The following is a 22,618-nucleotide window of genomic DNA, read 5'->3' as shown; positions in this document are numbered from 1 at the left end:
TGGTATGTGTGGGGTCATGGGGAAGACAGTGTAGCTCAGAGAAGACAAATAGGGACTCTGGCATCTTACTACACTGATGGACAGTGACTGCAATGAGGTATGGGAGGGGACTCGATAATAAGGGTGGATGTAATAACCACATTGTTTTTCTTGTGAAACCTTCATAAGAGTGTATATCAATGATACCTTAATTTTAAAAATAATAAGATAAAAAATAAAGTGGTGAGACTAGATATCCTTGGCACATCTTTAGAAGAAAAAAATAAAAAAATAAAAAATAAAAACATGTATGGTTGTCCTGGTTCCCAACCTCAATGGGAATGACCATATCACATATTTAAGTTTAAGAATGTGAAGAAAGAGCTGAAATGGTACCTTAGAAGAGATATTTCCCAGTTGATTTGGTATGTTTCAGAAATAAATTTACTACTCTTCATGAATACTTAATAAGTGGCAGAATCCTCTTTCTCCTCTCTCCCATGTCTGACTTTATTTTTATTTTAGAATTAATGATTCTGTAACTTTAAAGTCGGTCTGATCCATCATTTTAAGTTTGCATATGAATTTACATAAACTTACTGAAGACAACATTTAGCTTAATTCCTTTATGATTTATGGAGTTCCTGTTATGTACAAGGCATTACACTTGGCATTGATGATAGGAAGATGAATCAGACATAGATCCTACCCTCAAGTTGATTAAAAGATTAAAAAATATGAAATCATTAAGAAGCTACTGAGAAATATGGTTAAGATTCTTCTTGTATAACATATGCCAACCCATCATATGTTTTGTTTTGTGAACATTTCTGTCTTGTTCTGTGATCATAAAAAAAAAAGCTATAAAATATATAAAATGAGATAGGTGCAAAGGGGCTTGACCTGATTTTGCCATTTCCCTTGTTGATATTAGACTCGTTACATTAGAATAGATGGAAGTGTTCCATCTGCAGAAAGAATACGTCTGGTTAATCAATTTCAAAAGGATCCTGATACTCGTGTGGCCATCCTGAGCATTCAGGCTGCTGGTCAGGTAAGAAATTTCAGGTCTAAATTTGGTAATAAAATGTCATTGAGATAATAAAAAGGCCATCAACCATAATTATAACTTTATACCCAAATAAAGGTATAATAAATATTCATTCTACTTTGAAGAGTGCCACAAAGTACAGTAGAAAGAGACCTCAAACCTCAATACCTCTAACTCAAATCTTCCTATATTTTCAGGAAACAGTTTCCTGGAAGAGTATAGTTAATTTGGTTATGATACTTCTCCATGGCCTTTTTTCTTTACTTTGAATTTACACAGAATTTCTGCATTCCTTTCTTATAGTACTTATCTTATTTGGCTGTTTTCTTCAGAGTCTGTGAGAAAAGGTGGCTGCAGGAAAAAGAATATTTCTGTCTGAGAACTTTTTATGGAGTGTCCTGATTTGTCCCTTAGAATTAGGTTTGACTGCAAGTAAATGACACCCAAATTAAGAATGACTGAAATACACAAAGATTTATTCTCTCATGTAGACAGGCCAGGGCTAACATGGTGGTTCCACAAAGTCCTTAGGACTGAGACCCCATCTGGCTTTCTGCTTCACCACTCCTAGCAGGTCTACCTTATCTAAGAGGGCTCCTAGAGCTCCATCATCATATCCATCAGATAGTCAATGCTATATTATATACTGTATTACAAAGGGATAAGAAAAGGACAGATAATCGAGGAGGCAATAACCACCTTTGCTGCATTGTGTAAAAGGGAATCTTTCTGGACTTTTTTTCTGCTAACATTCTAAAATATTGTGATGTAAATGTCTAAGCTAGGATATTTAACTTAGGGAAAAGTAACTGAGTGTATTACTGTGTGTCCAACTTGGTATATGTGGCATCTGGAATCTGAAACAGGAGCAAAGATCTGCTTTTACACAGCTAAAATATGTATATAAAATTGTATCTAGACATATGCCTTAACAGCCAAAAAGCAAATAACCTAATTAAAAAATGGGTGGAGGATATGAACAGGTAATTCTCCAAAGAAGAAATTCAGATGGTCAACAGGCACATGAAAAGATGATCCACATCGCTAATTATCAGGGAAATGCAAATTAAAACCACAATAAGATATCACCTCACACCAGTTAGGATGGCCAACATCCAAAAGACAAACAACAACAAATGTTGGCGAGGATGCGGAGAAAGGGGAGCCCTCCGACACTGCTGGTGGGAATGTAAACTAGTTCAACCATTGTGGAAAACAGAATGGAGGTTCCTCAAAAAACTCAAAATAGAAATACCATTTGACCCAGGAATTCCACTCTTAGGAATTTACCCTAAGAATGCAGCAGCCCAGTTTGAAAAAGACATATGCACCCCTATGTTTATTACAGCACTATTTATAGTAGCCAAGAAATGGAAGCAACCCAAGTGTCCATCAGTAGATGAATGGATAAAGAAGATGTGATACATATACACTGTGGAGTATTATTCGGCCATAAGAAGAAAACAAATCCTGCCATTTGCAACAACATGGATGGAGCTTGAGGGTATTATGCTCAGTGAAATAAGCCAATCGGAGAAAGATACCTACCAAATGATTTCACTCATCTGTGGAGCATAAGAACAAAGCAAAAACTGAAGGAACAAAACAGCAGCAGACTCACAGAACCCAAGAATGTACTAACAGTTGCCAAAGGGAAAGGGACTGGCGGTGGTGGTGGTGAGAAGGGAGGGATAAGTGGAAAATGAGGCATTACAATTGGCACACATAATGTAGTGGGAGGGGCACGGGGAAGGCAGTATAGCACAGAGAAGACAAGTAGTGACTCTATAGCATCTTACTATGCTATGCTGATGTACAGTGACTGTAATGGGGTATGTGGTGTGGATTTGATGATGGGGGTAATCTAGTAATCACAGTGTTGCTCATGTAATTGTATATTAATGATACCAAAAAAAATAAAATAAAATAAATTGTATATAGACAGAAACTCCGTAAAGATGAAGCTCTAGCACTCACTGGGAGTTCTAACCAAAGGTGGCTTGTCTCAACAGTTCCCTTATGTTGGATTAAACTTCCAGTAATCTGAGTTTTATATTTGTTAGAATATTCTGGCCATAGAGAATATCATCAAAAAGAGCTTAAAATTAGAAATAGAGTACTCACAGCAAGGGAAAGAAAAGTAAGTGGAAGCTAGGCAGGAGAATCTGGGAGTGGCTTGATAAAAGACTTCTTGAAATTAAGATTTTTACAAGGCACTCACATTTTATTCAAGGCTATATTCCTGAAGACCTTCTATAATTCAAAACGCATATAGTTGAACACTCCATAGGAATAAAGGAAAGTAGAAAGGGCTTTTTCTCAGGACATGTCCATCTTCCACTGTAGTTTAGTAATATTTTAGAGTGACCCTGACATTGCCAGGAAATCTTCCTTTTATTCTTGTCACATGATATTTTTTTCACACTTTTAGGTGATTCTCCTTAAATACTACTTCCTACTTTTCAGCATTTTCTCTAATATTTTGTGGTGTTTCCTGTCCTAAATAGCAGCACAGTTCAGCCTGGTGGTTGTTTAGCTCTCTGAATGCTTTCATCCCTTCTAATTTCTGTTCCAAAGTGATTGATGAATGAATTTTTCAGCTTGAGAGCTAGTGCCACCAATTAATAAATGCTAGTATGACATCGTTACGTGATACAAAAATATTTTAATTTAAAATAACAGCACAGTGGTCACAAAAGTCATTCACTCACAGAAATTGCAGTGCGTGTGAACAAGAGCATGGATTAGATGATAGTCCCAAAGGATGGTAGGTGTTTGTTTCTGTTGACCACCTAACATCATTTACTATTATGGGGCAATCGCATAAGCATGGTTCACATTTCACTTAGCCTACTAACTTTAAAATCATACGTTTTTGGATATGTTTTAATTTGAGGAGATTTGCATTGTTTCATATACTGATTATAAAATGAGTTATGATTTTTAATGTCTCTCACTAGTTCAAACTGATATAAAATGCAAATTGCACAGAAAATGCAATTGTGTTGCATATATTGAGATACAAGCCAGTAAACTTCAAAGTCTTTGGGATGTAACGGGAAATTTCTTAAGAGAACAATATGACTGGAGACATGATTTTCTTGCATTACAGAACAGCAGCATGAAATAAATGAAAAGAGGATGTCGTCGTTGCTTTCTGCCTAGTTGCTATGGATACCATGTGTTAGAAATTATATTCTCATTTATAATGTATTTTATTGGACTTTCCAATGGTAGTGTGAATCCAGTCTTCATCAGAGGATAAAGTGATTTTGCTTATATATGTATTCATCAAACTGACTTTTGAAATATTGAAATACCTTTTAAATATATTTTGTGTAGTCACCTGGCCATCTTGTAATAAGCCATCTTCATGTGCCTTTCATGAGTTAAAGTTTCTTAATTTGGCTTACAATGAAAGACTAATTTGTTTTAAAGTCCTGCAGCATTCTGTTGTTCATTTAACATGTTCAGAAAGACTTTATTATATGTGGCTCTATGTTACATTCTCAGTTTATTTGCATCTCAATTTCTTCACTTTATTTTGCTTAGGGTTTGACATTTACTGCTGCAACCCATGTCGTATTTGCTGAGTTGTATTGGGATCCTGGACATATAAAACAAGCAGAAGACCGTGCTCACCGAATTGGACAGTGCAATTCTGTGAATATTCACTACCTCATTGCAAATGGGACTCTAGACACTCTTATGTGGGGGATGTTGAATCGAAAGGTAAAGCTTGAAGTCAAACTCAATTACCAACTTACTCATTATTATTCATAGCCTGCGTAGTTAAGAGGCCGCGTTTTAGTGTTTTCAGGCCAAAGATATCTAACTATAGTAACATATCCCTGTTAATAGGACCAACTCCAGAAAAGGCTTCAAGTAATTCCCTTCCTGCTCTGCTCTGTAGTAAGAGACATGAATTCACATGTATTGCTGTTGCCTTCCAAGCCCTTCCACCATTTTAGAGGCTGGAGGGACAGGATGAGCTAGCAAGGAACCATAATGCTTTCAAACCTCAAGTCCTTTCTGTAAGCTCAGAATAAACCCTATTTCAGAAAGATTCTTGAGCTCCCAGCTAGTTTTGGACAGAGGACAGCCTGTATCCAGACTCTAGAAAAGAGAGGAAGGACATTGCTTGCTCTGTTCACTCAGCTGTCTCTTCTCCCAAACCTTGAGGGATGTTTATAGAAGGACTTGATTAGGTAATTAGAAGAATGTGTTTCAGGTGCTGAGTATAGATAGTCAAATGGCCAATCATATGTAGGTATAATTTCAAAGTTTATAAATATTAGAATAAGTTTTAATGAAAAAAACAAATAGTATAACTTCTCCAGTTAGACCTTTTCCTCATTAAACATAGGAATCATTGACTTGGTAATTTGGTTATAATTTTAAATAATTGTATTGCTAAAGCCCATGATATGTTGAAACAAGATTTTCTTTAGTGGATGGCATGTGATTTAAATGATAAATGAAGTTCCTGCTTATTAAGGGTCAGCTGTGAGATGAACTTTTACAAAATTCACGTTTTCCTGTCTTACAGGCTCAGATTACTGGGAGCACACTGAATGGTAGGAAGGAACAACTTAAGGCTGAGGAAGGTGATAAAGAAAAATGGGATTTTCTGCAGTTTGCTGAAGCTTGGACTCCAAATGAAAGTTCTGAAGAGCTCAGGAATGAAATTTTGTTCACTCATGTAAGGTTTATGAAGTATTCTTTTCTATTTTTTAATATCCTGAAACTATAACTTTATTAGATATTGTTATAAATATCAATTTTCAATTATTCATCCTATTGAAAGGACTCTCCACATTAAGCTGGAAAACCTTCTTGAACCAAAAGATGACATTGATAGGAGGCTGCAGTGGTGGCTTTTATCTTCCAACAGTTATATACCAGTGCTCACTGTTGAGCAATTAGAAAAACCAGCTAAATAGAATTCAGCCTTCAGAAGTAAATACAGTACGTTATCTTTATGAACCTGAGTGTAGGGAAAAAATGTATTAAGTTTGCCACACATGTAACGTAAATAGTCACAAACTTAGTAAAGATATTTGCATTACAATGTCCGAAGTATATACACAATTCAATTAGTAATACACAAACAGAATGACAGGTGAAGAATGTGAGCATCAGAGGAGAACTGAATAGCTAATAAACATGAAAAGAAGCCCTGTCTCACCAACATAAGGCAAACTGTAAAGTGTCTTGCCAGTGGGTTTCAGCCCCCAGCAAGTTCACTATGAATTCAGTGTAACCAAAGAAATAACAGTAGAACGTTTCTTTGGGGTGAAAGGATTTATTACCTGGCTTGTTCTCCTGGCGGTAGGTCGAGCACCAGCGTCTCTGCCTCCACCCAGAGTACTGGGCTGAGCTCTCTGTATAGTGCAATAATAGCTTATTGCCTAAAGGTGTGGAAACAGTAGCCAAGCAACAGGCCAGTTGCATTATCAGGTGGTTTAAATTCAATGAGGATCCTGGTCATAGGAACCCCACCTTACCCACATAAAGGTACCATTTTCCCTTTACAATTAGTAAGTAATCTGGGTGATACTTTGAGATCATATGACTGTTCTGTTTGTAAAATCTTTCATCCAGTGCTTTTAATGTTCATTGGTGATCTTTGTCTGAATCAGTTTTGAAATAGTGGTTTTTCTAATTCCATCATTACTTCTGTATTTATTAGTTAGAATTTCTCTGTAAAAAGAACTTAGTTCTCCTCATTAAAAAAAATATATCACTATGAACTTGGGGATTCTATTAGTATTAGTTAATATATTACAATCCTTTACTTGTTTTTGTTCTTTTTTTAAGTATGGGCCTATAATTCTCTGAGTGCTTGCTTGCTTTCTGACAAACGTATGTTCCAGACTGACTTTGTATATTCTTTGCTGCATATCTGGAACTGGACATTTCAGTAAGGTGCCCTGATTCACTGTACTGGGGAATGATGTTTAGAAATCAGAATTTTTTATTGTTCTGGGATGTCATTGCTTCTGGGCTATTTTCAACATACAGAACTATTTATACACACATACATACATTTTTTGCAATGAATATATATAGATATTTGTATGTATGTATATATGCATTTTTAAGTCATAAGTTCATATGTAACTCATCTCCAGTTCAAACTAGTAACAACAAGTTCTTCTTCACCTCCATATATCTTTATAAATATTAAGTATTTATATTTCCCTTATCCAACAGTAAGAACTCTGATTCCTAATATCATCAACATACTTAATGCATTTGCTCAATCCTTCCATACATGCAAAATACTTATAAAATAATTTCACTAATACCACACTTTAGGTCTTTTGAGTTGGCAACAATGAAAATATTTGACCACCACAAATGTTAGAAGGATTTAATATACTGAAGTTTCATATACTGTTTGTTGGGAGTATAAATTGTTGTAAATCCTTAGGTGAGCAATTAGACAATATCTGGTAAAGCTGTAAATAAGTGCCCTCCAACCAAATCTTAGACAATTATCCTTAGAACTTATTTTAGAAATTATCTAAGTATAATTTTTCATATTAACCCCTTATCAGATATATGATTTACAAATATTTTCTCCCACTCAGTAGGTTGACTTTTCATTTTTTTGATGGTTTCCTTTGCTCTGCAGAGCCTTTTAATTTGATGTAGTCCCACTTGTTTGTTTTTGCTGTTGTTGCCTTTGCTTTTCATGTCAGGTCCAGAAAAATCACTACAAAGACCAATGTCAAGAAGGTTATCACATAGTTTTCCTTTTAGGAAATTTATGGTTTCAGGTCTTACACATTCAAATATTTAATCCATTTTGAGCTAATTTTTTTATATGGTGTTAAGACATTGATCAACTTTAATTCTTTTGCATGTGGCTGTCCAGTTTTCTCATTACCATTTATTGAAGAGACTCTTCTTTCCCCCAGTATATCCTTGGCTCTTTTGTCATCAACTAATTGACCGTATATTCATGGGTTTATTTCTGGGCTCTCTATTCTGTTATTCTGTTCTATTGATCTGTGTATCTGTTTTTATGCCAATACTATATTGTTTTGATTATTATAGCTTTGTTTTGCAGTTTGAAATCAGGGTGCATGTTCTTCCTTTTCAGCATTGTTTAGGCTATGTGGGGTTTGTGGTTCCATACAACTTACAGAATTATTCTAGTTCTGTGAAAAATCCCTTTGGTATTTTGATAGGGATTACATTGAATCTGTAGATTTCTTTGGGTAGTATGGGCATTTTAACAGTATTAATCTTTAATCAATGAGCACAGAATATTTTTCCAGTTATTTGTATGTTCTTCAGTTTCTTTCATCATTATCTTGTAGTTTTCAATTTACAGGTCTTTCGTCTTCTTGGTTATAGATGTATTCCTATGTATTTTATTCTTTTTATCTAATTGTAAATGGGATTGTTTTCTTAATTTCTCTTTCTGGTAATTCATTATTAGTGTATAATATAGAAGTATTATAGAAGTATATAGAATATATATATATCAGTGTTACTGAATATATACTTTACTGAATTCATTTATCAGTTCTAATAGTTTTTTAGTAGAGTCTTTCAGTTTTCTATATACAGTAACATGTCATCTGCACAAGGTGACAGTTTTACTACTTACTTTCCAGTTTGGATATCTTTTATTTCTTTTCTTAGCTAATTGCTGTGGCTAGGACTTCCAAAATTATGTTTAATGAAAGTGGTGAGAGAAGGCATCCTTCTCTTGTTCCTAACCTTAGAGGAAAAACTTTCAGTTTCTCACTGGCTTTAGGTCAGTCATATATGGCTTTATTATGTTGAGGTACTTCCCTTCTATTCTCACTTTGTTGAGTGGATGATTGGATTTTGTTAAATGCTTTTCTTGCATCTATTGAGATGATTTTTATCCTTGATTTTGTTAACATGGTGTTTCACAATGATTGATTCATCAATGTTGCACCATCCTTGCATCCATGGAGTAATTCCCATTTGATCATAGTATATGATCCTTTTAATGTATTGTTGAATTTGTTTTGTTAATAACCTGTTGAGGATTTTTACATCTAGGTTCATCAGGGATGTTGGCCTTTAATTTTCTTTTTTTGTGATGTCCTTATCTAGTTTTGCTGTTAGGGTGATGCTGGCCTCCTGAAATGAGTTTGGAAATGTTCCCTCCTGTTCAATTTTTTTAAAGAGTTTGAGAAAAATAGGTATAAAATCTTTGAACATTAGGTAGAATCCACCAGTAAAACTGTCTGGTTCTGGACTTTCGTTTGTTGAGAGGTTTTGATTACTGATTCAGTTTCCTTACTAGTGATCAGTCTATTCAGATTTTCTGTTTCTTCATGATTCAGTCTTGGAAGATTGAATGTTATTAGGAATTTATCCATTTCTTCTAGGTTGTCCATTTGTTGGCATGTAATTGTTCATAGTAGTCTCTTATGATCCTTTATATTTCTTTGGTAGCAGTTGTAACTTCTCTTTCATTTCAGACTTATTTGCACCTTCTTTTTCTTAGTGAGTCTACCTAGAGGTGTGTAAATTTTGTTTATCTTTTCAAAGAACCATCCCCTAGATTCTTTTCTGTGTTTTTTAAAGTCTCAATTTTATTTATCTCCACTCTGATCTTTATTATTTTCTTTCTTCACTAACTTTAGACTTTGTTCTTCCTTTTCTAGTTCCTTTCGGTGTAAAGTTACTGTTTATTTTAGAATTTTTTTGTGTTTTGAGATAGGGCTGTATTGTTATGAACTTCTGTCTTAGACTCAATTTTGGTGCACCCCATAGATTTTGGTATGTTGTGTTTTTGTTTTCATGTGTCTAGAGGTAATTTTTTTATTTCCCCTTTGCTTTCTTTTCTGACCCATTTGTTGTTCAGTAGCATGTTGTTTCAAATCCATGTGTTTGTGATTTTTCCATTTTCTATATTAATAGAATCAATTTCTAGTTTCATACCATTTTGGTTAGAGAAGATTTCTGATATGATTTCAGTCTTCTTCAATTTATGAGACTATTTTGTGACCTAACATATAAGCTGTCCTGGAGAATGTTCTTTGTGCACTTGAGAAGAATGTGTATACTGCTGCTTTTGGAGAGAATGTTCTGTATTCTGGTCTAATGTGTTGTTTAAGGTCAATGTTTCCTTACTGACTTTCTGTCTGGATGATATATCCATTGGTATAGGTGGAGTGTTAAAGTTCCCTATTGTTATATTGCTGTTAATTTCTCACTTTTTCTCTGTTGATATTTGCTTTATATTTAGGTGCTCCTATGTTGGGTGCATAAATATTCACCAATGTTATAACCTATTGTTGGATTGACTCCTTTATCATTAGGTAATGTCCTTCTTTGTCTTTTGTTACAGCCTTGGTTTGAAAGTCTGTCTTGACTCATATAAGTACAGCTACACCAGCATTCTTTTAATTTCTATTTGCATAGAATGTACTTTCCTATCCTTTCACTTTCAGTCTGTGTGTGTCCTTAGATCTCAAGTGAGTATCTGTAGTGAGTATCATACAGATAAGCCTTTTTTATTCATTCTGCTACTCTATTTTCATTAGAGAATTTAGGCCATTTACATTTAAGGTAATTATTGATAGTTATATACTCATTTCCTTCTTGTTGTTTTCTAGCTGTTTTTATAGTTTCTCTCTTCTTTTCCCTCATGGTTGATGACTTTCTTTTGTGTGAAATTTAGATTTCTCTCTCATTATCTTTTATGTATCTAGTATAGATTTTGCTCTTGTTTACCATGAGGTTCACATAAAACAGCCTATTTTAAGCTGATAGCTACTTAAGTTTGAATGGATTCTAAAAACTACGTGTTTATCTCCCCTCCACCACATTTTGTTTTTGATGCCATATTTTACGTCTTTTTATTTTGTGTGTCTCTGTACTCATTATTGTTTTTATAGTAATTTTACTACTTTTGTCTTTTAATCTTCATACTAGTTTTGTAAGTGTTTAATCCACTGTCTTTCTTGTAAGTTTGCCCTTCCAGAGAGATTTTTACTTTCATACATTTTGTTGTCACTAGTTAGTGCCTTTTCTTTTAAGCTTAAAAAAAGTCTCTAACATTTCTTGTAAGGCCCATGTAGTAGCTATGAGCTCCCTTAGCTTTTGCTTTTCTGGGAAACTCTTCATCTCTTCTTTAATTCTGAATGATAGCTTTGCTGAGTATTCTTAGTTGGAATTGTTTTCTTTTCAGCACTTGGAATATATCATGCTACTCCCTCTGGCCTGCAAAATTTCTGCTGAAAAATTACCTGATCTTCTGAAGGGGTTTCCTTTTTAAGTAAAATGTTGCTATTTTCTTGCTGCTTTGAGAATTCTGTCTTTAATTTTTTACCTTTAATTATAATATGTTGGACATTCTGGGTTCATTTGGAGCTCTGTGTGCTTCCTGGACCTGAAAGTCTTTCCCAGGTTGTAGAAGTTTTCAGCTGTTATTTCTTGAAGTAAGTTTTCTGCCCCTTTCTCTCACTCTTCTTCTGGGAATCCTGTAATGAGAATGTCATTCCACTTTGTTGTCCTATAGGTCCCTTTACTATCTTGACTTTTTAAAATTCTTTTTGCTGCTCTGTTTGTGTGAGTTCTACTGCCTTATCTTCCAAGTCACTGGTCCATTCTTTTGCTTTATCTAGTCTGCTGTTAAACACCTGTGGAGTATTTTTCAGTTCAGTTATATATTCTTCAGTTATGATATGTCTGTTACCTTCTTGTACTTTTTACTCTTTGTTGAAGTGCTTACTGTGTTCATCCATTTGTTTTTTGAGCTTGATGAGCATCTTTATGACCATTGCTTTGAATTCTTCATCAGGTAATTACTTTTTTCTCTTTCATTAAGTTTTTCTCCTGAGGTTTTATCTTTTTCTTTCATTTGGAGCATATTCTTGTTTCTTCATTTTGGTTTTCTCTATGTATTATGTCAAACTTTGAACTCCCCCAGTCTAAAAGGAGTGACCTTGTCTAGATGACAGATTTATTGTTCAGCCTTCCACCAGTTCATGGTTATCTCTCAAACCTTTCTTGTAGTCCAAGAAGCCTCAGTTATTCTTGGTAGGTCCCACTTACAGTTGTTCCAAGCAGTCCGTGTTCCAAAAGGAGGGATCTCAGCACCTAGTTTTAGGCTGGTTTGAAGCTTGATCCTCATGTACCAACTTTTAAAGCAGGCAAATACATAGTGTCTTGTGGGGCTGCAGCATGACCCTGCTGGCCTCCATGCCAGGCAATTTGTATGTGCCCTCTTGGCCACAGTGGCAAGAATCTGAGTTCCAGATGAGTGTATAAGCTCCTTTCTAGGAGGTACCAGCAAGCTGTAGTGAAGCCTAGGCAGGCTGTAAATCTGACATTCCCCAGCCAACATTGCTAGTTCACCTGTAGAGCCTAGTTATGTGGTAAACCTCAAGACCATCCTCGGGCTGTAGCTCCAGGTCACGTAAATAGGCCTTTTTCACAGGAATACTGGGGATGTTTTTCAGTTGCGATCTTTGCCATGCCTTGGGGTTTCTAGCCTGCCAAGAACTCTCTCTCTGATTGTTTCACTCCCATGGGACCCAGTAACATAGGCTCCCCGGGCCACCAGAGCCAGGCTTTCAGGGAGTCTCCACTATGTGGATTGCATGTTCCTGTTGGGACCAGTGAGGCTGAGTGGGAGTCAGGGCTGGGGCAGTCTGCAGGGTTAATGGGGCTGCCAGGGAGCCTGTGGCCATGGTGGGCACACCAGCTGCAGCAGTGTCATGGGAGAGCATGTGGGCACAGTGAGGCACCTGGCTGCAATGTGGTCCTGAGAAAGTGTGGGGCAGGGCAGGCCCGCCACAGTTAGTAAGGCAGCAGGGGTACAGACACGGCACCAAGCAGCACCTCCTTCCCCTGAGAAAGTTCTACCAGACCTTCCATCTCCTGAAGATGCTTGAAGATCAGCTCATGAATCCCCTTTGCATACATTTTAGGTACTTTTCAAACTGCTCCTTTTGCCCTTGGTCCCAGGGTGAGTGAGTCTGCACATTTCTGAGTGAGCTTTAAGAGCAGCTTTTCATTACCCATGGCTTCTTTTGGGTCTCTTGGACATTAGCCCTTTTGGTTTTCAGAGCCAGATTTTTTTGGGGGTTGTATCCCTGGTAGGTTCCATGGGTTGAGGCACCAAATGTGGGATAGGAAGCCCTCACTCCTTAGAGAAAATCTCTGTATTTGTGAGATTCCTCCTGATTGTGAGTTGCTTCACTGGAGTGTGGTTTTTGTGGAGACCGCATTTCTGCTTCTCTTACCCTACTCAGTGTGGCCCTTTTATCCCTTATTGTGGAGGACTCCTCAGCTAGTTTTCAGATCTCTTTTGGGGGGTCTTGATCTATATGTAGCTATAGATTTGTTGTGTCTGTGGGAGTAGGTGTCTTCCCCCTCCACTATCTTGAACCTCTCTCACTTCAATGCATGTACATATATGGTTTTAAATAAGTTGGAATCTTACAATGTGGAGACCATTTGTTTTGATTTTTTTTTTTTTGCTTGTTTGTGTTTGTTTTCTTATTTCTTTCCTGGTCAGGTTATGAAAGGTACTTTGGTAGACTAGGTGGGCATGCTACTTTCACTTTAGCTTTATGCCTTCCAGCCTCATGCATTTTAGGAAATGTTTGATTTGTTGAAAAGTCCCAAGGAAATTTAGTCTGCTAATTAACATACTTCTCTCCTGAATGTTGCCAAAATTTCAGCATTTCCCATGGGAATTTTTATATTTATACTAATCTTTTTCTTAAAAAAAAAGCTTTTAAAAAATATTTTCCTACATTTAGCATGTTTAGGATATTTCCAATTTTGCCGATTAAACTTTTGCCAAATTAACCAAATTTGCAGTGTCATCAAAAACTTGTTTAACTGAAAGGTTTATAACAGTTCTAATTGGTTTTTAACAACTTGTAAATATTTCTGGACCGTCAGCACTTTAAAGAATGTTTATTTTCTGTCTGTCCCAGCATCTCACTACCATAGCTGGAGGTTAGTTCTGGGGTAGAGGAGAGGGGCCTTCCACTGCCCAAAAAAGAGACTGTGTATGTTAGTCAGCACCCAGCTCAGCCCAGCCCGTCAGTCCTAGAGAAGGGGAGACACGCTCAGGGGAGGAGACCACGGAGCAGAGAGGGAGCCTGAAAAGCAAAGTGAAAATAACTGACTGCAGGAAGAGTCAGGAGGCTCCAACTTCCTGGATCCCTAGCTCCCCATGGTCTTCTTAACCCTGCCAACCCATCACATTCAAAATGCTATGAATTCTTTAAATGACTTAGAAAATGAAGAAATTTGGCAAACTTGGTTTAAGGTGAATTGACTTAGCATGTGGGCTTTTGGCAAATTGGCATTTCATGAATTGACCTAGAGCTTAATATTAGTATGATATGGGTCTTGATTACAGGGAGGCTTGTGGTTATGAAGAAGAGAGAAAAACGACAGAAAAATTTCCTGGACAAAATTTTTATATTTGTTTTGGTATATTTTGCCTTCTTCCTTCCCTGGTGTTTATTGCCCTCCCAAATGGCATTATCTTTATATCCTCTTTTAATCAGAATTCTGTTTCTGTCACTTAATTCAACTAATTGAGCTAAAAAGAAAATACATCTTATATTGGTTATATGGGCTGGTACCCTACCAGTTTGTGCAGGTATAAGTGTACTGGTTGTTAAAATATTCAGTGTTTTGGTAATGTTTGATAATAGCCACTTGTTCAGTCCCCTCACTGTACTCCTTCACTCCTCCTCAGGGCCTTCCGGATACCCTTCCCCCCACTGCATGATCCACACTGCATGGGGCTTCTAAGACTCTGCTTCAGCCCAACACTGGTTAATACTTATGCTATAGCTGTTGTTAAATATTTGAATAATAGCCCTGCATAGGATTAGTCCACACCGATATATGAGTCACAATCTTTACACATCCTAGGTTATTACATGTTTTAAAGAAATTACTTATTAATCCAAATGACACTCAAATTGAAGTCCTACTGAATGAAGAAAAACCGTTCTGTCACCATGAGGAAAGGTGCCTTTGCACAGCCCCATTGGCTGTCCCTTAAGTAACCAGTCCTGCCCGGGAGTCCATTGCAGGGTCACTGCCACAGATGTAATCTAATTCTCAAGCTTCTTCCTTTTTTCTACCTCTGTATATATGTGACATCTAAGTACTCTTGGTTTTGAGGTATTTTGATTTTCCTGTGGTGGCTTCCATTGAGTGATAAAGTAGGTCATCTCCAGATGGAAGGAGAGAAAGATATGGACTATATTAGTCTATTTTGTCATTTGCAAGTGATTAAAGATTGTTTCTGAATAAAATAGACTGAGGGGAGTATTCCAGTAGGCAGGCTCTGATTTTCATTTTTGCTGCTATCATATGAGAAGCTGTGGGAAACTGGGCCCTTTGTTTAACCACTTCAGGGTCCTTTCTCATCCTCTTCTGGCACCTGCTAGATAATCAGCAGCATATTTATCCAGCCATTTGAGTCTCTGGATTATTAGATAGCTTCTGAGGCCCCTTTCATCCATTATATATATATGGATATAGATATAGCTATATACATACAGATATAGGTATAGGTATATATAATAATAAGTATATTATGTATGTGTATGTGTGTGTGTGTGTGTGTGTGTGTATATATATATATATATATATGTATGTATGTATGTATGTATATGTATAATAAATATCCAAAAAGAAACTTGGTGTCTAAGGGATTCATAGGTAAGTAAAAGGAAGGACTCTAATTTCGTGTGGGTAACTAATCCAGCTCCTTCTCAGGACAAGCCTTCTATTTGGTTCCTCTTCTTCAAATCTCAGAAAACCAGAGCATCATCCATTTTGTTATTTTAGACTGTCGTTAGTTCTCTTTATATTTTGTAAGAGCTCTCTGGATAGTTCTCAAATTCAGCCTCTGAATTCGTGGTCTCTGGTGTCCCTTACCAGCTGTTTTCATTCTCTGGGCTCCCAGTTCAATGTCTACAGTTTTCCTTTCTCCTCACTAGGCTTTCCCAGGTTGGCTGACCTTCCTCACCCTGCCTGAGAACTTGCATCCTTGACGTGGCACACACTGCTGCCTTGTCTCTGTCATAACCAAGTCCCCTGGTCTCCTGTTCTCAAGGCCTTCCCACAAAGTAAATTTACATTTCAAATACCCACATTTGCATTAAAAGTATACAGATTGGTTGCTGGTCTGCTGCAAAATACTGTATGTAGTTGGGAAGAAAAGGAAAAGCTCTTTAGCACAAATTTTTAAATATATGCCTTCAAAATTCAAAAGCAAACTTTGCATTTTTTATTAAATGTCAATATCATATGAAATGTTTGTTTTGTTGTGGGCTAAGGAGTGCAAATAAGAAATTGTCTCATACATAATGAAAAATAACCTTGTTTTCCACATATTGTCTAGTTGAAAAAATGGTAGCTGCAAAAAAAAGAGGAAGGTGACCAGAGGAGCTGTGACATATGTGAGGTCTGAGTCTTTCTTACCCCAAATCTCTCGTTTCTCAATATGCTCAAGCACTATTTTCTTGAAGCTATGACATGTTCAGTTATATTTTTAAATCTATATTTTAGAATTGAAATTACTCTGTAAACATTATATCATTAGTCTACATAATAGCCTAATAAGGAGAAGAGAGTAACCTCACTGTTATGGGCAGAGACATTCAAATCTCTCTGTCATAGTTTGTATCACATAGTGTTATTATTAGGCATTTGTTGTGTTTGCCTTGCTAACATCAGTTCACTCAGTAGTAATAATTCACTCAGTAGTAATAATTAATATATATTAAGTGATTATTCTGTGCAGCAACTGTGCTAAGCCCTTAGTACTCATGATCTTATTTAGCCTTCACAGCTATACCATGAGGTAGATACTGTTACCATGCCCCACTAAAGCTCAGAAAGGTTAAAGAATCTGTCTTAAGTTCATATAGCCAGTAAGTAGCAGAGCTGGGATTTGAATTTAGGCCTTTCTGTTTCACAGTCTACCTTCATAACCTTGCCAAACTATGTTAGCACGTTATGGGCCTTCAGTAATTTGTGGAATGAATAGATCATTGAAGCATATCAGTTTGATTTGGCCAATGTTTATGTTTGGGGTACTGTGTTCAGGGCACTCAAAAATCATTTGTTTTATAAACATTTATTAAGATTGTATCTGTGGTACATATACATATTAGAACATTATTCAGCCATAAAAAAAGAAAAGAAAGCCTGCTTTGCAACAACATGGATGGATCTAGAGGGTAGTATGCTCAGTGAAATAAGCCAGGCAGAGAAAGACAAATAACTTATTATTTCACTTATTTGTGCAATATTAAAACAAAGCAAAACAAAAGGAACAAAACAGCAACAGACCCATAGACACCGAGAAGTGACTGGTGGTTACCAAGGGGGAGGGGTTGGGGTGGATGAGGGGAAGGTGAGGGAGATAAAGGGGCACAATAATTCACAATCACAATATAACTTGGTCATGGAGATGGTAGTACAGTGTGGAGAATATAGTCAGTGATTCTGTAACATCTTTCTACATTGATATATAGTAACCACACTAGAGGCAGTGAGGATTTAATAATATGGGTAACTGTGAAACACTGTGTTGTATATTTGAAACCAATATAAGATTGTATATAAATGGTACTTAAAAGAAAAGATTAGATGTAATGCAAATCAAAACCATATGAGATACTACTTCACATCCACTGGAATGACTACAATCAAAAAGACAGACAACGTATGTTGGCAAAGATGTAGGGAAATTGGAACATTCGTACATTGCTGGTAGGAATGTGAAGTGGTGCAGCCATTTTGAAAAACAATCTGCTATTTCCTTAAAATGTGAAACATAAAGTTACCATATGACCCAGCAACTTTACTTCCAAGGGAATTGAAAACAGCCACACAAAAACTTGTACATGGGTCATAGTAGCATAATTTGCAATAGCCAACAAGTTAGAACAGTCCAAATGTCCATCATTTTGTGAATGAATAACCAAAAGGTGGTATATCCACACAGTGGAATATTACCTTGCCATATAAAGGAATGAAGTTCTGATATATACTATGACATAGATAAATCCTGAAAACATTATGCTAAGTGAAAGAAGCCAGACTTAAGGCTACAGAATGTCTGGTTCCATTTATATGAATTGGCTAAAATAGGCAAATCCATAGTGACATAAAGTAGTTTAGTGTTTGCCAGGGGTATATGAGAGGGAGCAATAGGGAATGACTGCTTAATTGGTACAGGTTTCTTTTTGAGGTTAATGAAGCTGTTCTATGATTAAACAGTGATGATGGTTGCATAATTCTGCATGTACTAAAACTCGCTGAATTGGACACTTTAAAAGAATGAATTTTATGGTATATAAATAGATTACATCTCAATAAAGCTGTTATTTAAAAAAGAATATGCTAGGTGCCAAGATAAGGAAAACAGCTAACCTTTCTTTGGAACTTCCTCTTTAACTGGGAGAGGTAAATGTCATCAAATCATTTCAGTGCAATATGATGAATATGAAAATAGAGATGTGTGAACCAGATTCTGAGAACACAGGAGAAAACAAATAACTACAGGGACATGTGGGGAAGTTTCCCTTAGGAAACATCTGAGCTGGATTATGAAGAATGAGTTCAAAGAGAGCAGGTCCTCATTCAGGCAGAGGGAACACCAGAAGCATGCCCAAAAGCACACTGATATGAACAACTGTTCTGGGAATGAGGGTTCCATGCGAATATATGAGGATAGGGCACACAAGAAGTGAGTCAAAGGAGAACCCTAAAACTTTAACACCAGTCACAGAGGAGCCCACAAACACTACACTGAGAAGTTGGACTTTATCCTGGAAGTAGTGTGGTATCATCAGAGGCTTTTAAGCAGATGAATTACATGGTCAGATTTGTTTTCAAAAGATAGTCCTAGTGGCAGTGTGGGAAGTGAATGGGAGGGAGAAGGGACCGAGGTTCTCTGAGACAGTGGTATTTTGGCCTGGGTTATTTCTGCCCTCCCTCCCTTCCAGTTTTAGTATATGAGAAAGGGGTTTTCTGTCTCCATGTCCTTTCAGGGCTTTCTCTACCTCTCCCTGGAGGAGGAGTTACTAATCTGATTTTCAGAGCCTGAGAATTTTATTTGGTTGGGCCACAGTGCAGGGCTAGTAAGTGACTGTGTACCCAGAGGCATACCTGTCCTGCACTTGTGTCTCCACCATAAGCAGAGTGAAAGCGCCTACCCTGGCAGGCCCTCTAATCATCTCAGCTGCTGGATTTGGGGTGAGAAGTAGGAGTCCTGTTATGGCCTTGAGTGTTAGATGGTTTCCTTAATACACCTTTTACTAAAAATTTTACTGTGGTGCTATTGGGCATGTACAGACCTCTTAACAAAGCCAGTCTTTTCTATTCATAACATTCTTACTATATTGAAAACTCCTTTGTTGAGGATTCCCAGACAGGATTTGGGACACCAGACTATACCCTGAACTCCTAACAGCGGTAATGCTAGTAGAGAAGAAAAGAAAAATGCCAGACATGTCAGATGTAGAATCAACATAGTAAGGCCTGGGAGGACCCTGTCTCAGCAGCACATGCAGGAGGATAGAGGGATTGAAGCAGGCAGTAAGGGAGATGTCACAACCAGAAGCATACAAGGTGGTAATGTTCCAGTCATATTCTAGTGATCTGTGTATCAGATTGTATAATATTTTGCTGTAAATTCTAATTGTCCTTGTTGGAAGAAACAGCCATTCTCAGAGACATTTGCCTGCCCTGCTTTTGAAGTCATCTTTAAAAAGAAGTATTAACATTTTCTTTGTTACCTGTGCTTTATTTTTAACCATCATTGCTTCATTTTGTCTGCTTTGTTTTCTCGGTGCCCACAGAGAAAACCGTGTTGTGCCCAAGAGTGGATCACTGTCAAAATTTCATTTAACTACATGGAAATGGATGTTTTGGAAAATCTGAAAATGTCATGCAGTTATTTCTTTTCTAGGAGAATTTAAATTCATTTTTTAGTTAGATGATTAAAACCTGACTTTTGTCATTCTATCCTCTGGCTTGTTTACAAATGATTAGTGAAGGCTTCTTAGTTACAGTGTCAATTATCAGTCCTCTGCTGTTAAGGACCCATCACCCATTTCTAACACTGCAGTTTTGTTAATTCTTTTCGGAACAGGAGATGAATGCCCTGAGGCAGTAATGACTCCGACCAGAGCTGCCCTTTGATCAAGTCTAATAAGCCTGACATCAGTGCCTTTGTCTGTCTTACGTGTGGCGCTGCAATAGCACCAGGCTTTGAAGTGCTTTATTGTTTTTTATGAGTTTTACTAGATTTCCTTTTCCTCTCCTTCAGTTCTAATAACTGACTTTTTAAATCCTATCACTGTGGCTTGGGAATTTGTCTCTAAAGAGCAGTAGTTTACCATGGTGTAAAACAGAGCAAATATATTAGGTTCCTGAACCTTTCACATAAAAACACGCATTTTGCCACCTTAAGCATTTTGCAGTTTTTATTCCCAGCACTTCTCACCAAAAGCAATATTTTTTCTTTTGTTTTTCAAAAACAATATTGAACAAAAGACAGGAACATAATAACTGAGTGTCAGCTATATGACCAAAGAGAGGAATATGTTCTTGTGTTTGACACATTTCTTAGGACATGAGAATGTTGACCTAACTACATTTTCCCCAAAGCCTTCTGATTTACTGTAAGCTTAGATTGTTCTTCCGATTTTAAAACACCTGGATTTAAGTCCCTTACTTATCACACATTAACAGGGTTGCTTAACATAGTTATTTCTTTACAAGGACTGTCATGAATTAAGACATTTGTCAATATGTTACTATAATGTCTCTTTTAAATGCAAGAATGTAGTTGCAAAAGACAGAAGACTTTTAGCTTACTCTTGCTGTTAAACAGCAAAACTTCTCTAGGCTATAAAAATATTTTGCCTTTCTGTGTTCCCACTTATCTTTACCACTGAGAAATGTTGAAAACATTAATAAAGTCGGTAATGTTTCAAATGTAGTCCTGCAGTATGGGCTCTGAGTATTTAACTCTCAGTATGGCTGTTGTAATTTGAGGATTCTGGTCTGTTTTGGTGAGACTGATAAAGCTTGTTCCTGCAGGGAGTCGTGGTATTGGTAAATCTACTATTTTTAGAAAATGGTTTTTATGGGGTGAAAGGAAAGGAGCGATACATAGCAGCAATTCACCGGAGAGTTCCGCTTTATTAGGGAAAGGTGCTGCGTTATATAGGAAGGGGCATGAATTGATTGAGGTGTCACTTCTACAGGCCTGGTGGCTGTTGGCTAGGTGCTGGGATTGGGAGGGGAGCGAGAGGTGATTGAGTTTCAGGTGGCGCCGGCAGGAACCGAGGACCCCGAAGAGAAGCCGGAAGTTTGCCATCTTACTGGTGGGGGCCCTTCATTCCCCCCTTTCTCCTCTATGGGGTTGTGGACATTGCTTTCTCTCTGGCTGCTTCCTGCTGAACAGGGGCGGAGAAGGGAGTGAGGGCTTGAGGATTGGGAGGAAAGGGTTGATAGGACTCCCCACAGTAAGGATGAGTAGATGTGGACTTCTTCAGGTTTGGAAATCAATGAAGGTTCCCTGTAACCATAGGTTGGCCAAGACGATATGGGTGTCAGGAGCCAGGCGTCTGCGGCTATTGTTTCTAGGAACAGTTTCCAGTGGAGAGAGGGGTCCATCTCAGCATGTGGTGAGGAGGTCACGTGAGGGTGAGGGATCTTCTGTGGCCAGAAGCTGGTAGTTCCTGAGTAAAAGCTGGTTGAAAGCTTGATTAGAGATTTTTCCGACTTGGGATTTGATGAACTTTATTATACAGGCTAAGAAGAGACAGGAGAGAAGAATGATTATTATGGGGCTTGCAATGGGCCAGAGCCAGGTGAGGAGGGGGGTTGTTAGTATTGAAGAGAATGGGTTGGAATTGGAAGCAGAGTGGAGGCTGGAGGCAAGGTCAGTGAGTTTGGTGATGTCAGTTTCTATAATGCCGGATTCGTTGATGTAATAGCAGCACTCTTCCCAGAGGAAGACGCAGGTGCCGCCCTTCTCGGCTGTAAGCAGATCTAAGGCCCACCGGGTTTGAAGGGTGACTTTAGCTAGCGAAGTGACTTGTCTTTGGAGAGAGGCTAGGGAATCGGCAGTGGATGTCAGGGCTCTCTCAAGTTTGGCGTTGAGATCTCTAACTGCCTATAGAAAGTGACCCAAGGCTTCTCCCGAAAACCCTGCCCAATGGCTGAGGTGATCAAAGAGCTATTGACCATGATGGGAAGGAAAGCAGCTCTTTTTGTGCACGAGGGCAAAGGAGGTTGGAGCTCAAGAAATTCTGCCATGCTGTAAACTGTGGGATTAGGGTGATGAGAATGCAGGGTGTATCGGAGTTGAGAGGCAGTGAGTTGAAAAGACTGCCATTACACCAAAAGAAGTGTCTCGGTTGCATAAAAGTCTTAGAGCCAGAGGTATGGGTGTAGATAGAGGCAGTGAAGTGCGCTGGAGGGGGGTGGAGTTGGGCCTACACAGTAGTGGATGGTGAGATTATCTGCGTATTCTGGTTCCCATAGGGGTATGTCTGCCAGGGGGCAGAGGGGTTGTCT

At 37.6% G+C, this 22,618-nt stretch overlaps 1 protein-coding gene across 7 annotated transcripts in view; it reads left to right on the top strand.

Annotated features, from left to right (window-relative positions):
• ZRANB3 (zinc finger RANBP2-type containing 3) overlaps window positions 1–22,618 on the top strand; it is a 331,095-nt gene that overhangs the window by 255,023 nt on the left and 53,454 nt on the right. For all 7 annotated transcript variants that reach the window (XM_073241365.1, XM_073241364.1, XM_073241366.1 and 4 more), the window contains 3 exons: window positions 914–1,033; window positions 4,583–4,762; window positions 5,580–5,732. In XM_073241365.1, the coding sequence (XP_073097466.1) occupies window positions 914–1,033; window positions 4,583–4,762; window positions 5,580–5,732 (453 nt within the window). The remainder of the gene's footprint in view (window positions 1–913; window positions 1,034–4,582; window positions 4,763–5,579; window positions 5,733–22,618) is intronic.

The sequence above is a fragment of the Manis javanica genome, chromosome 7, assembly GCF_040802235.1.
Source record: "Manis javanica isolate MJ-LG chromosome 7, MJ_LKY, whole genome shotgun sequence".
Lineage (NCBI taxonomy): Eukaryota > Metazoa > Chordata > Mammalia > Pholidota > Manidae > Manis > Manis javanica.
Note: the sequence above shows the minus strand (reverse complement) of the source record. Positions and strands in the feature narration are given on the sequence as shown.